Source organism: Gobio gobio, assembly GCF_949357685.1.
Source record: "Gobio gobio genome assembly, chromosome: 6".
Taxonomy (NCBI): Eukaryota; Metazoa; Chordata; class Actinopteri; order Cypriniformes; family Gobionidae; genus Gobio; species Gobio gobio.
Genome location: NC_137102.1, coordinates 16,323,473 through 16,336,537, shown reverse-complemented (window position 1 = coordinate 16,336,537; position 13,065 = coordinate 16,323,473). Strand labels below are relative to the sequence as shown.

General features: G+C 39.5%; 1 protein-coding gene across 2 annotated transcripts in view; it reads right to left on the bottom strand.

Moving 5' to 3' along the window:
* Window positions 1-13,065, bottom strand: part of arhgap29b (Rho GTPase activating protein 29b) — a 41,912-nt gene that overhangs the window by 21,385 nt on the left and 7,462 nt on the right. The window contains exon 3 of one of the 2 annotated variants that reach the window (XM_079820334.1): window positions 1,360-1,503. In XM_079820334.1, coding sequence (XP_079676460.1) covers window positions 1,360-1,503 — 144 coding nt within the window. Of the gene's footprint in view, window positions 1-1,359; window positions 1,504-13,065 lie in introns of those variants that run through there. The other variant, XM_079820339.1, reaches the window with a different exon arrangement.

Sequence of the window (13,065 nt, the reverse complement as noted above, 5' to 3'; positions counted from 1 at the left end):
GCAGGCATCCCTTTATCAGGTGCAATGAGTCATAAGATGGGATAAAATACCTGAGATAACAGAGTCTTCTCCAGATCAGAGGCAAAGATAAAAATACAGCAAATCAGATGCCACTGACTCGCTCTAGACATGGGCGGGGGAAGAAAGAATTTCAATAACTTGAGACACTTGACACTTTTATTGCTGCGCCCCTGAGAGATTCTTCAGCAAAACTATGCAGCATTTTTTTTTTTAAAGAGAAAGGACCGCATGGACAGAGCGTGATGGAGGGGGAAAAATGTGCATCTGATTTCCTGTAGTTCATAGCGTTCCATCAAGAGAAAGAAGGCGGCTGATGTGGGGCGTTAAAATGCAAGCAAGCTGAAGAGTGAGTGGGACGCGCACACTGGAATGTCGGTCTTACAGGTAACTCGAGGCGGGTATCTAAGGTGATCGGCCACTCTTCTCAACATCAAAAAAAAAAAAGGTGAATGCCTCAAAGCATGTTCAAAAAAAGACAATCCACAGATTATCTTCCTCTGTTAAACTCTTCAGACTTCCTTCACAAGAACCTGTCTTGTATAGGACACATGTGAGCTCAGAGGGGTCACTGGCCCTCTAGTGGCAAAGGATGATACTCTAGCGGCCACTGTTGATTATGTGGATAACCAATAAAAAACACATTCACCATGTCAATATAGACATCATCTGTTCCCTCTTCCCTCAATCTGGACTGCGAACTGCACTGATGTACACATGAACATTCCTGTGCACTAGCCAGAAGAGGAATTATCCTGACTAGGAGTGGGTGGTATGACCAAAAATCAGTATTATGCTATGAGTCTTTAGAGAATATATCACAATGTTAGTTATTTTTGCTAAACATTCAACCATCAAAATGTATTAGTATTTCATAACCATGCAGTAATGTCTATTTGTAGATAATCTAGTGACTGTTTTTTTTTTTTTTTTACATGAAATGAACTTTCATTTGTTTTGTTTTTTTTGGAACAAAAGATAAGATTATTCATAACAAATTAATGATACATCTGCCATCAGTACAAAAACACTATCTAGAACACTTGAGTCAGAAACAAGAGTTAAACAGTGATGCATTACAATAGTTTTTTTCAGTGGTGGAACAAGAAAATAACTATATATAATATTATTATTATTATTATTATAGAATTAATGCTTAACTCTTAATGTGGCTTAATGCATTAATATACTGGGGGAGCAAATTCTGTATTTTAATAAAATGTACAATGTACATGCACGCAGATGAACCCAGAAAAACTGAATGCATACACAAACAATAAAACAATTCTGAATTGCTGATTCTTAAGTGGGGCAGAGGCGGAGCTGTACGAGGATGCTCACCTTTGACTTTGGCGATAACGGTGCCTGCAGCACCGAGAATTTCTGACGAGTTCAACGCCTGGTGTTTGCCAATGACGACCTTCAACACGCGTACAAGCTCCCCAAGACGCTCGTTGACCACGTGCTGCGAGCACTCTTGATTTTCTGTGGGTGACAAACAGACAGAGACCACAGTCGCATCAGCTCAACTTCCTCTGCGTGCTTAAGGGATGCACAACTTTAAAACGATGCAATGTTAAAAACTTTGGAATTAATTTCAGTCAGTTAAAAATACCCCTGTGAAACTTCCCCACGCAAACACATGATGAAGAGGCATGTGTGACATTGGTATATCCGAACAGCATGCTTGTTCTTAGAAGGCTCAAACGGAGACGTGTGATGGTGCAAACCCCTGTGGTTGGAGACGATGAGCAGATTATGATGCGTGGCGTGACTGAGATGCAGAAAATGCTCTGTGCACTTGAGAGATGGCCGACATCAAGATAAGAAAAGAACTCTGAGACACACATGACAACAGCTATGCACACCGATCCAGACGTGTAATAATAACAGATTTTTTTGACTGAGAGTGAGGCACTTCATTACTGCTGACTGAACTCGATTACTACTGTCATGGAAAAGGAGATCAGAGTTTGGACTTACTTCTTTCCAGTTTTTGAATAGATGTTACAATATAATGGTTATTTTTTTTAAATTGTAATATTATTTTACAATATTACAGTTTTGCTGTAGTTTTGATCAAATAAATGCTTTGTGAGCATAAGAAACTTCTTTAAAAATCTTACAACAACCCCAAACGTTTGAATAGGAGTCTATATGTGCATGTCTGAATATGTGTGCATACAGAGCTAGAAGCCCAGTGATGGAGGTCCCTGAATGAAACAACCTTAAAGTGCTCCTATTGTGCTTTTTGGAATATTACCTTTCATGCAGTGTGTAATATAGCTGTTTGTGAAGGTAAAATATCTGCAAAGTTTTAAAGAGCAAAGAGCACGACAAATACAGCTACTGTCTACTACAAGAAATAATCGATTTCTGAACTGCTGAAACTAGTCATAACAGAAGTAATTCCAGTCTCACTTCCTGTGACATACCTACGTACGTAATTGTGGCCTAATGGTTAGACAGTCGGACTTCACTTGAGTTCGAGTCTCAGTACCGTCAGGAAGTCGCGGAGTGGATTGAACGTGCAGTGTAACAGAAGTGCAAGCTCATGGAGCACACATCCCTTTTTCACAGGCATCGCTGGAAATTGTGGCTCGCTCAAATATGGCAACAGCAAAGAAAGTAAAATGAGGAGCATATTACTAACTGATGGTGTAGAGAGAGAAAGAGAGAGAGAGAGCGCACTTCTGTTGCATGCTCTTGATTGTTGATCGTTCACTCAGCATGCGTCATTTGAATTAAAACTAAATCTTATGTGCAAGTAAAAACATGAACTGTTACATGATTTATGTATAACAAATGATGATTCCCTACATTATTAAAGGAATGTGACACAGTAATCAATCATATGGTGTTTTCAATAAGGTTTCTGTCCGCAAACATCCGAAGCGCGCCCGGAAAGCTGCCTTAGGGCGTTTTCACACCTGAAAGTCCGCACCAAGGTCCGAACCGAAGTTCATGTTTTGATACTTTTTATATATTCGGTTAGTTTTGGTTTGGTTTCACATTGCAATTATGTGAGCGGACTAAAGAACTTTACATGACGCACTTGCGTCCACTCGTCGTCATCTATGTGGGCGGCATCTGGACAATGATTGGTTTGTAAACGGACGTGCGTCTGACGTCAGCGTCTTTGACAAGTTGAATGAACGGGCGCATATCGTTGCCATATCGTGCGCATTGCTTGACTATTTTTTTATTCGTTATGTTTAAAAGTGGACATTTTAAGCTTTACATACACCTATTTCTCATGTTTGTGAGGCAAGTAGCCTGCTGAGTTTCGGTTTATTTGAGACCCGCTCCAGTTCATGTGTAAAGCATGTGATCGCTCCCGTGATTATTGTCTGCTATAGACTATTTGCTTCTTATTTATTAAATCCAGGCAATTATCTGATTAAACGTTGATTAAAATTAAGATACAATTTATACAAAACGAAATTCCCATTAAAGAAATGCTTTCTAAGCAAAATCATACAAAATTTCGTTCAAAATTATTTCTGACTTTCTGTCTACTGACATATTTTCACTTTTCATAATCAATGTAGCCTAGATTGAATTTAAAAATAACGTTATAACATTTAAACATAAACAGGAACTTCCTGTAAATGGTCTGAAAGTCCGAACCATACAGAAAATGCTTTCACACTAGAAACGAACCGAACCTTTGTTCAGTTTGATCCGGACCGAAACCACCTCTTTTCGTCGGACCAAATTTCGTCTGTTTGGTCCGGACCGTGGTACGGGGGAGGTTTCACACCTGCAATTTTGATTCGGACCAAACTGAAAAGTCCGAAAATCCGGACCAAACAAGGTAGGTGTGAAAACGCCCTTAGACAGCGCACAAATAGCCTATTAAAACGAGTACACTTTCATGTCTTCTTTGCTTCTTGCTAAATTGTGTCAACATTGCCCGTATAAGCAAGTGTCCTTGTGAAACATAGTCGGTTATGTCTTAAGTGAACGTAAAACGGTTGAAAAGAAAACACGCTTGTAACAATATGTTGGATATGTACCGCTCTTAAAGTGATAGCGGCCTAATAAACCTACTGTTGTCTTTGTCCTCAATGTTAATCTATATTTTTAAAAATTGCAAATGCAATGAAAATACAGATATGGGCAAGTACTAAAAATAAAAGTATCGGTATCGAACTCGTTCAGGAAAAAGTGGTATTGGTGGATCCTCCTTGTTTTACCAGTAGGCCTGCCCTATGTGATAAATAGCCTATAATAAATCAGGAAACTAGATTAGGTAAAATAAATCATGCGTATGGGTTGGCACTCTCTTGATTTGTGCTTATAATTCTGATGAAATGTGAAAATACATTTCTCAAATGGCAAAAATCGTTATGATTATAATTTTAGCAAATTTAGCAAAATAATCAGGTTTATCAATTTAACCATTATGCAGCATGACGAAAATGTGTAACGCAAGTCCACTGAGGTGAGTTGCAGGTGCGGTATCATTTAAATACAAACATGAACAAACTTGACTTAAACCTGACTTGAACTAAAATTGAACCATGAAATAAACATGAACATACACCTGATCTTGACTTAACAAACTCACCAAACAGCGGGTTACATGAACAAAGCTAGACAAGAGGAAACAGAAACATGAGGGCTGTTTATACACAAAGAATAATGACTAACAAGACACACCTGAAAGCAATGAACAATGAACCAATGAAAACATGACAGACAAGGGAAGGGAACCAATCAGAACAAGCTGCATGAACAGGGGAAGCACATAACAGGATCACATGACACAAAATGGGAATAAACTTCAAAATAAAAGACATTAAAAATGAACAAAAACCAACAGTGACAAAATGTGACTACCTTTTCTTTTTCTTTTTTTGACGAAAACTAGACTAAAATGCTCAGACATTTAGTTGACTATAACTTGACTAAACAAAAACTGGACAAGGTTGACTAAATATGACAACAAACTAAAAAGTACATTTGACACAGGACTAAGACTAATTTAAAAATAGCTGACAAAATGACAAAATGAACACTAATAGAAAGGCACACTGCATCTGCTAGACAAGGTAGTGGAGGGGTCTAGAGTTAAAGGCATGTTGTACTCCTTTAATTTAGAGTGTGTGCTGCACACTGTTGAGAATATTGAGCTGAAGCTTGACTTTACAAAATGAAATCTACAAATAAAAATCACAATCGCAATATCTGTCAGAAAAATCGCAATTAGATATTGTCCCCAAATCAAAATCAAAGCATTAGTGAATCAATTTGTGAATGCGTCACTTTGAAATTCTATTTGGATGTGGGATGTAGTTTTGTAGTCTGTTTTAAAAACGTATTTATTGAGGAGTCTTCGATCATCATGCGCGTGACCGCGTGTTGGTGTCGCAAGTGTGGGTTATGTGGTGATGTCGTTTAGTGTTCAAAAGTACCGACCGCGATACCAAGTCGGTACCGAAATTAAAAAATGTGACGCTTTGAGCGCTGTTGAGCGGAATCGTAAACACCTCTGACTGGCCATTGTGCTCACGTGCTCATCAAATATGTCTGTGATTGACTACAATGACCAGCGCTTCAAAAACATGTTGTAAATATGGCGCTTTTCACAGAGCGCTTACACAGATACACACGGGAGCGTTTGAATGCAGGCGCCTATCAGCCTACCGGTCCGCTGGTCGACGCCTGCTTGTGCATTCAGAGGCTCCTGCTCCCACTTTCAAAAACTTCTGTGTGCTTTCAAACGCTCCCATGCGTTGATCATTGTAGCCAATAACAGACACATCTGATGAGCGCATGAGCACAATGGCCAGTCAGAGGGGTTTATGATTCCAGCTCAACGGCGCTCAAAGAGTCACATTTTTAAAATTTCAATACCGACTTGATATCACGGTCTGTATTTTTGACAGCACTAATGTGGTTATGAAATTAGGGAAGGCAAATGAATTGTAGATCCTAATACTAGCCTAATAATAACAACAACAACAACAACAACACTATTCATGATAATAATAATAATTCAATACATTAATGGGAAAACGAGCCAAGTATCATTCGTCAAAGTCATCGGCGATATCTCTGACTATCGTTGAAACACTTTAATATTGCCTATCGGCACAACCCTACAGAGTTGCCTTGCGGCAAGGAGAGGTTTAAAAAGACTGAATCCTCGAACAAATAATTTTCAGACAAAATTAGGAACCTTTAAAATGGCATAATAGGGGCACTTTAAAATCAATGTGAATACACTTCTGACATGAATCCAAGGAAAAAAATGCAAGGTAGGACTTGGTTTAATTCATTTAGAATTGATTGGATGAAAAGTGTTCTTTTCATATCAGAATGAGCCAGACAGAATGTTGGCTCAAGCAATGCCTTAAAAGCTAATATTATAACATTGTAAACATCAAAAGCCCATGCAGCATAAGTAAAGGTCAACTGTCAAGTAAATATGGTCAATGGTTTTATGTTGACTTGAAAGGCCACCAAGATTGCTTTAACTAAAAGACAAACATTTACAAACAATTTTATTTTAAACCAAAACTATTCACATCAAATGTGTTCATTCTCAGGTCAAAAAGGATATATTTGAATTAATTGTTCGGCATCCCAACAAACAAAAGCTTCCAATATTACATTTGATCAAATATGATCAAGTATCAAAATTGTTTTTCAAACTATAAATATTTAGACTTGCTGTAAATAGGGTCATTAGGGTTAAAAATATTTGTTTACACCATGTGAACCCATAAAAGAAAACTACAATCTGCTGTCTTGTTTGCATTAGGATAAAGTGGACGGTAATTTGGATGTGTGCAACGGATGACTTCATCTCTAACTGAATGTTGTGATGGGTTCGTGAAGTTTTGATAGCAGGAGCATCTGTTTTTTATCCTTTCGGTGCAGATGTACATCATGCCACAGGGATGAGACAGAAGCTTTATGAGTGCACAGTTACAACGTGGAAGGTATGTGTGTGTTTGGCGGAACAGAGAGAGGATCACTTCTCCCACTATAAAGAAAAAGGAAGAAAAAAGTAGGAAGCTCAAAATGCTCTGACAGTTAAGCTTCTTCAATTTATCACTCTGCATTTACCACCCGAAATTCCCCTCAGCGTGAAAACACATGGAAAAACACACATGAGTAAAGATGTCAGGGATATAAAGTCACAACCCTCAGTGTGGCGCCAAAATGATAAGTGATGGGCTTTTTATTGCCTCATCACCTCTGCTGTGAATCTCTATTATCACTCCTCTTCCTCCAACTCACTCCCACGAATGGATGTGTATGCAATGACCGCCTGGTGCATTGCTTTAAGACCAATGTGTCAGTCACTTCTATTTACATCAAGTCATTATATAATGTTTAATATGCATGAACCATGAAGAGAGGCATTCGATCCAATGAGTCTTTGTTGCGAGAGAGCAGAAATGCTACATAAAATGTTTAATAGTGATGCACCGAAATGAAAATTCTGGGCCGAAATCGAAAACGAAAATTTAGGATGCATTTGGCCGAAAACCGAAACTGAAGCCGAAAATGGCTTCTTTAAAAAAGTATTCTAAAATATTATATATATATATATATATATATATATATTGCTTGAATTTAATGGATCTGAAATGAAAAGGGAAAAAAAAAAAAATCACAAACCAATAAAATAATCAAACTTTTATTAAGTTACATAACAAAACCTAAAATATTTTAATTTTTTTACAATAAATATAAATAATAATACCAAATAATATTATTCTTCAAGTTTTATGTTCCATCAAATAAAATAGTTTTTTAACAGTTGTGCAAAAAAGGATCCACAATTATCTGAATAACTGCACAGAAAATCATAGTCATAGTCTGGTGCTTGGGGCAGATAAATAACCTGCGTGCAATCCGCGCAAGCAATGGAAAGCGGCCTTCGTTCGCGCGCCAGAAGTCAAGGGGATTGTCGCTTCTGTCAATGGGTAGTTCAGCTGGATACGTCTCTATTTGTTCTCATACCGCTGACATGCTTTAATCTTTGATAGGCAGACGCGTCGTGTGATAACATCTCGACCGTGAATGCACAACGGCGAGCGCGTCGAGTATAAACGCCTCGTCTGTTTGGGGAGGAGCGCGCGCAGTCAGTGGAGGCTCGCGCTGCGGAGCCAGGCAAAAGTATAAACAAGCGCTTGCGCACGGATGGGAGGGGCGGGTGACATTCATTTTCGGTTTACATTTTCGGCTGTTTTTTTTATTTCGGCCCGAAACCGATAATGCCATTTTCGGCCGAAGATTTTCGGCGGCCGAAATGTCGGTGCACCCCTAATTTTTAATGATGCAGAAATCGAAACAAAGTGACCAAAACGTAGCGTCGCTCAGACAAAAAAAAAAAAAAAGATTAACATGTATACCATATTTATTGTTTTCATTGTGTTAGTAACAGGTAGGCTCAGGCGGAAACTGTAGGATTTTCCAGCTTTTGTGGAATATATTTTGGAATTCTGCATAAATAAAATGAACTGAAAAGCAAAATTAGCCAAAACATTTTATTAACAATCATGCAAGAGGCTAAAGGCCTGTGCACACCGGGACCGCGTGCTTATAGTAACGCTTAAAGTAAATTATTATTATAAAAACTTCCTTACGTGTAATTTAAATGTAAGTAGCCAACAAATAAGTTAATTTTAACATTTAATATTATAGTGTAGGATGACCAAACGTCCTGTTTTCCCAGGACATGTCCTGTTTTCAAGTCCTGTCCTGTCCTGGCCCGAATATAACAATTTTCTATCCATACAGAGGGGCCATCTATCTTGAGGTAATGAGTGGTGGCAAAGGGCAAGAAACCATTATTTACAAAAAGCCAAATCTTAAAATCATACATTAAGGACACTAAAAAGATCAGCAAAACACAATAACCTCCCTCCTCCACCTGGGTGATCAGGTGCACGCCTTCAAACCGTCAGGATTAGGAGATTCCAGAGTGGTAAGAGGAGAGGAGGCTCTAGCCCCAGGGATACTCAAGAGTGTCCTCTCTCCACTCTGACTTTGAAGTGTCCCTCAGACAAAAGGCCTCCATCAGAAGCCCCCACCCCAGCTGAAGGTCTTCCCCTCTCTGCCCTTCTAATTACTGGTGACGGGTCAAGTCCCAAGCAGCAGGTCACAGAAGGAAAAGCCTTTTCTGATTAAGCTGTCTGTGCACAGCACATTTCTAATGATGAAGCTGGTGCAGCCCTGTCTAAAAAAGCACAACCCAAAGTGCTGTTGGTCTCTAAAGATGTTTGATTTCTAAAGTGTGGCCTGACACGCAGGACAGGCCGGTTTGAATGACAGGGAGTGATCCACCCCCCCAAAAGCCTGATGGAATTTTGCGTCCGCCCAACGGGGGCCCAGCACACAGGGGACTATGTCATGTGTCAGAGCTGATTGGGGTCCCAGGACGTCTTCATGCCAGTGTAGCAATCGGTGCTACCCAAACCCGCTCTCACTCGGTTATGAATAATGCATCATCTGGGCCCCCAAACTCTTCAGTGCTGTCAAAACAATGGGATTTTAAAAAGTATGCATGAAAACTGCTAAGGGGGAACTTAGGGGCTTTGTTTCGGTGGGGACACTGCCAGAGAGGAACACATGCATTGTTCGGGGCGAGCCCCCCGCTGACGGCCCTCCGTCCAGGGTCTATTTCACTCTGAGAGCTCCAGCAGCGAGTCGCCGTCCCTCCCACGCTTGGCCTGCGTGCTGGCCCAGCCACGCTTCACGCTCAGTCTCTTCATGTTTCACTTGTGCTCTTCGCCTGCCCCTCTGTCTCTGATCAGAGCCGTTTAACATAATCTCACCCAACTGCCAACAAGCCTCGCACTGCAGTGTGAGAACGAAGGCCGCAAACAGCCCATATCCCACGTCTCATCGGCAAGAAAGTCAAAGCACTTTTCTCGTGAACACACACATTAGGGATTGATCTGGTAGCTGACAGATCTGACATGTTTTTGTAAACAAGTTAAACAGAGCAAGTTGAACTTACAGATGGATGTCTTTAAATTGAGGCTGTGAACAACATGTCCTCAGCTCACGGGGACAAAATGCAACAGGATGTTACTGATTTATGAAGGTCCATCAAATTAATGATACTGATCCAACAGGCATAATTGTTATAACTATTGAACTGATTTAACTAAGTATTTAATTAACTATAAATATATTTAATCCCCAAATTATTACAGAATCAACATGAAGGGAAATATAATGTTGTACTAATTTTTTTGGGGCATTATTTGAACAAATATTAAATGTTCTTATAAAATAAATTGAACACTTAAGTAATCACTCATAAATTAATTATTAATGATATTAAATAATGATTAAAATAATATTTTAATGCAACCCACTAAAATCTAATTTGAGCATTATAACTAATGAATTACTAATGAATTCTTCTTCTTCGGTGATTAATTGCACCAAAAATTTAAACCTCTAATCATAAATATATTTATACATTGATTTAATCCCCAAATTAATATAGACTCAAGAATAATATTGTAGTTAATATTAAAAAATAAGAAAAAATGCAGATGCAGAAATTAACGGTAATTTCTCCTATTCTACCATTAACTTTAACAAAACTAAAAGTTTTAGTGCTAGTCAATTAAACAGCAGCTACATTTTTAGGGCTGCTACAGTCGGAAACTAACTCCTTTCCTGAGAAAAGAGGTTGTATGTTTTTTGCCCCAGCATACGTTCCAAATGTTTCCTAGAAAATTAGTCGCTTGACACAATGTCATCACACACTTCAAAGCTTTTACGTACAGCTGCTGGCATTTCCTCTGTTGCTAACAACAGGTAATCAATAGGCACGTCTCGACCTGCCTTAGTTGCGCTTTGCCCAAAGCGGCAGACGAGCTTAGTGACGCTCTGTTGTAACTCATCTGTGAGAAAGCGACACTGGGTTTGCCGTTGTGCCTGTCGGCCTTCACACCGTCCCACTTCTCTTTTACAGGAACAGAAAGAGCATTTTTTGAAGTGCAGGAAATCAGCACATTCTGGAGTATCCCATTAGCATGTAAGGGGAAATAAACACACCAAAAGTCACACTTTCAAATTCAGTTCAGTTACATATTTCATCCAGCCAAACCAAAATAACCTCTATCAAGAGGCCTTCATTTGACATGAACCCAAAAAAACACACTCTACATCCAGCACTAATGATGGCCTTGTACTTCGCTAGTGATTTCATGGGCCAACTGGCACATCCCCATGACCAATCTGCTGAACTGTGGCTATAAATCCACACCCCAGGAAATGCTACCCAACCACAGGCCCACACAAAAACATCCCTCACCTTCAGTGGGAAAGTTACTGCCCAACAAATCTCTCTTCTCCACTTCACAAGCGCAGCGAGCCATTATATCGCCTACCACATGGGCTTCGGCAATAGTGCCACCCGCAACACTCTGTGAAGCAATCGTGTAACACGAGGGTGGGGTGTCTTTTTTCACTTTTTTTTCACTTTTTCAATTTGGAGGGTTTTGTCCATATCCCCAGATTAACACCACTACAATATGCCAAAGGGGCCTCCATACCAAGACCTCCAGCAGGCTGGTGCATTCACGCAAACAATTTGTCGCCCAGGCCCGGCTATAAGAAAATACTCTTTTATGCCTGAACCCCTCAACTGTTTACATCTATCAGATTGCAGAGGGAGAGCAGGTGACTGAGAAACGCTGGGAATAATAAAAAAACAAATTAAATCCGCCATCTGACTGGCTGTTTTAAGTTTAAAACTGGAGCATAGCAGAGTTTTTAAAAATCAAATGGAAGACTTTTTAAGAACTGCACAAATAAAATTAATACCGTGTGTCCATGCAGAACAAACCCATACAAACTCAAAACAAAAATGATTAGGACACCCATAAATGAACATTTTGTACAGAGCCAAACAATTAGTTGTCAATGCAGTTACATCACTCTCGAGACACTCACAGTAGAAACATGTCTAGACTTAAACACAGATTTTCGTCTCTCTGCACCCACCAGGCACCAATTTCTGTTTCTGCCGGGTACCCACACAACCCCCAATGTGTGTGTTCTAAAGGGGAAGCACATCTCTTTAGCCTTACGCTGGAGTTGGTTTACCCTCCGCCTATGATTACAAATTCCAACCAAACTAAAAAACACATTTTTTCCATAAGTGTTATTGCGAGTTGCTCTCTCACTGATTTACCTGATAATGGAGTTAATTATGTAAAATGCTATTTATCATCGTGCAAACAAACAAAAAGCACAAGCTCTTGTTTCAGGTTGTGTTGTAACGCTAAAAATAAAGGTAGAAATGTGTGTATTTACGACCCGTCTGGACCCAATGTGAGATCAACCAATCAGAGTGGTTTTGGTTGGACAAAATCAACAGAGCATCTTGTGCTTTAGTCCCCGGATTGGCGCCATTGCTCACCAGGCCTGTGGTCTCGGGGAACCCCATTCATTACAGTCCAGAGAGACCTGCTTCGTGTACCAGTAACAGTATTCCCGCGTTTGAATGTGGTCGCCACGCCCAAAATCTTTGCAGTGTGTACGTGGTCAATGCATACAATCTTTGTGAGCCATAATAAGTGCTTTACGACAGGAAGAAAATAACTCTGTTGGAAGACTATTTTTAAACCAAGTCTAAGAAAAGAGAAAGAAACTGAGCTAATTTTAAACTACCGATCATTTTGCTTGGTTCTGTGTCGACTCCTACAGACTTCCCACGCTTTAGGGTCTCATAAAATTTAAACTTCATTATGGATTGCAGCTTTTTAAGCTACTCACAATTAACAGAAAGCAAATCAGATAGATTACCAAAAAATAAAAGAGGGATAAAAAGGGGGAAATCTCAGATGACTATCTAGATATTTTATACACCTATAGTTTTAGGGCTGCATGACAGGGTTTAAACTGATAATCAGGATCATTTTGCTCAGAAATCACGATTATTAATCACAATTTTTCTCATTCTCGTTTCCCTGACGTCATTTGTTGCACGTACGTGCTTGTCATGCTAGCATAAAACGGCAGAGGGAGGCGAAACGAAAGCGAGTAATAAAAAAATGC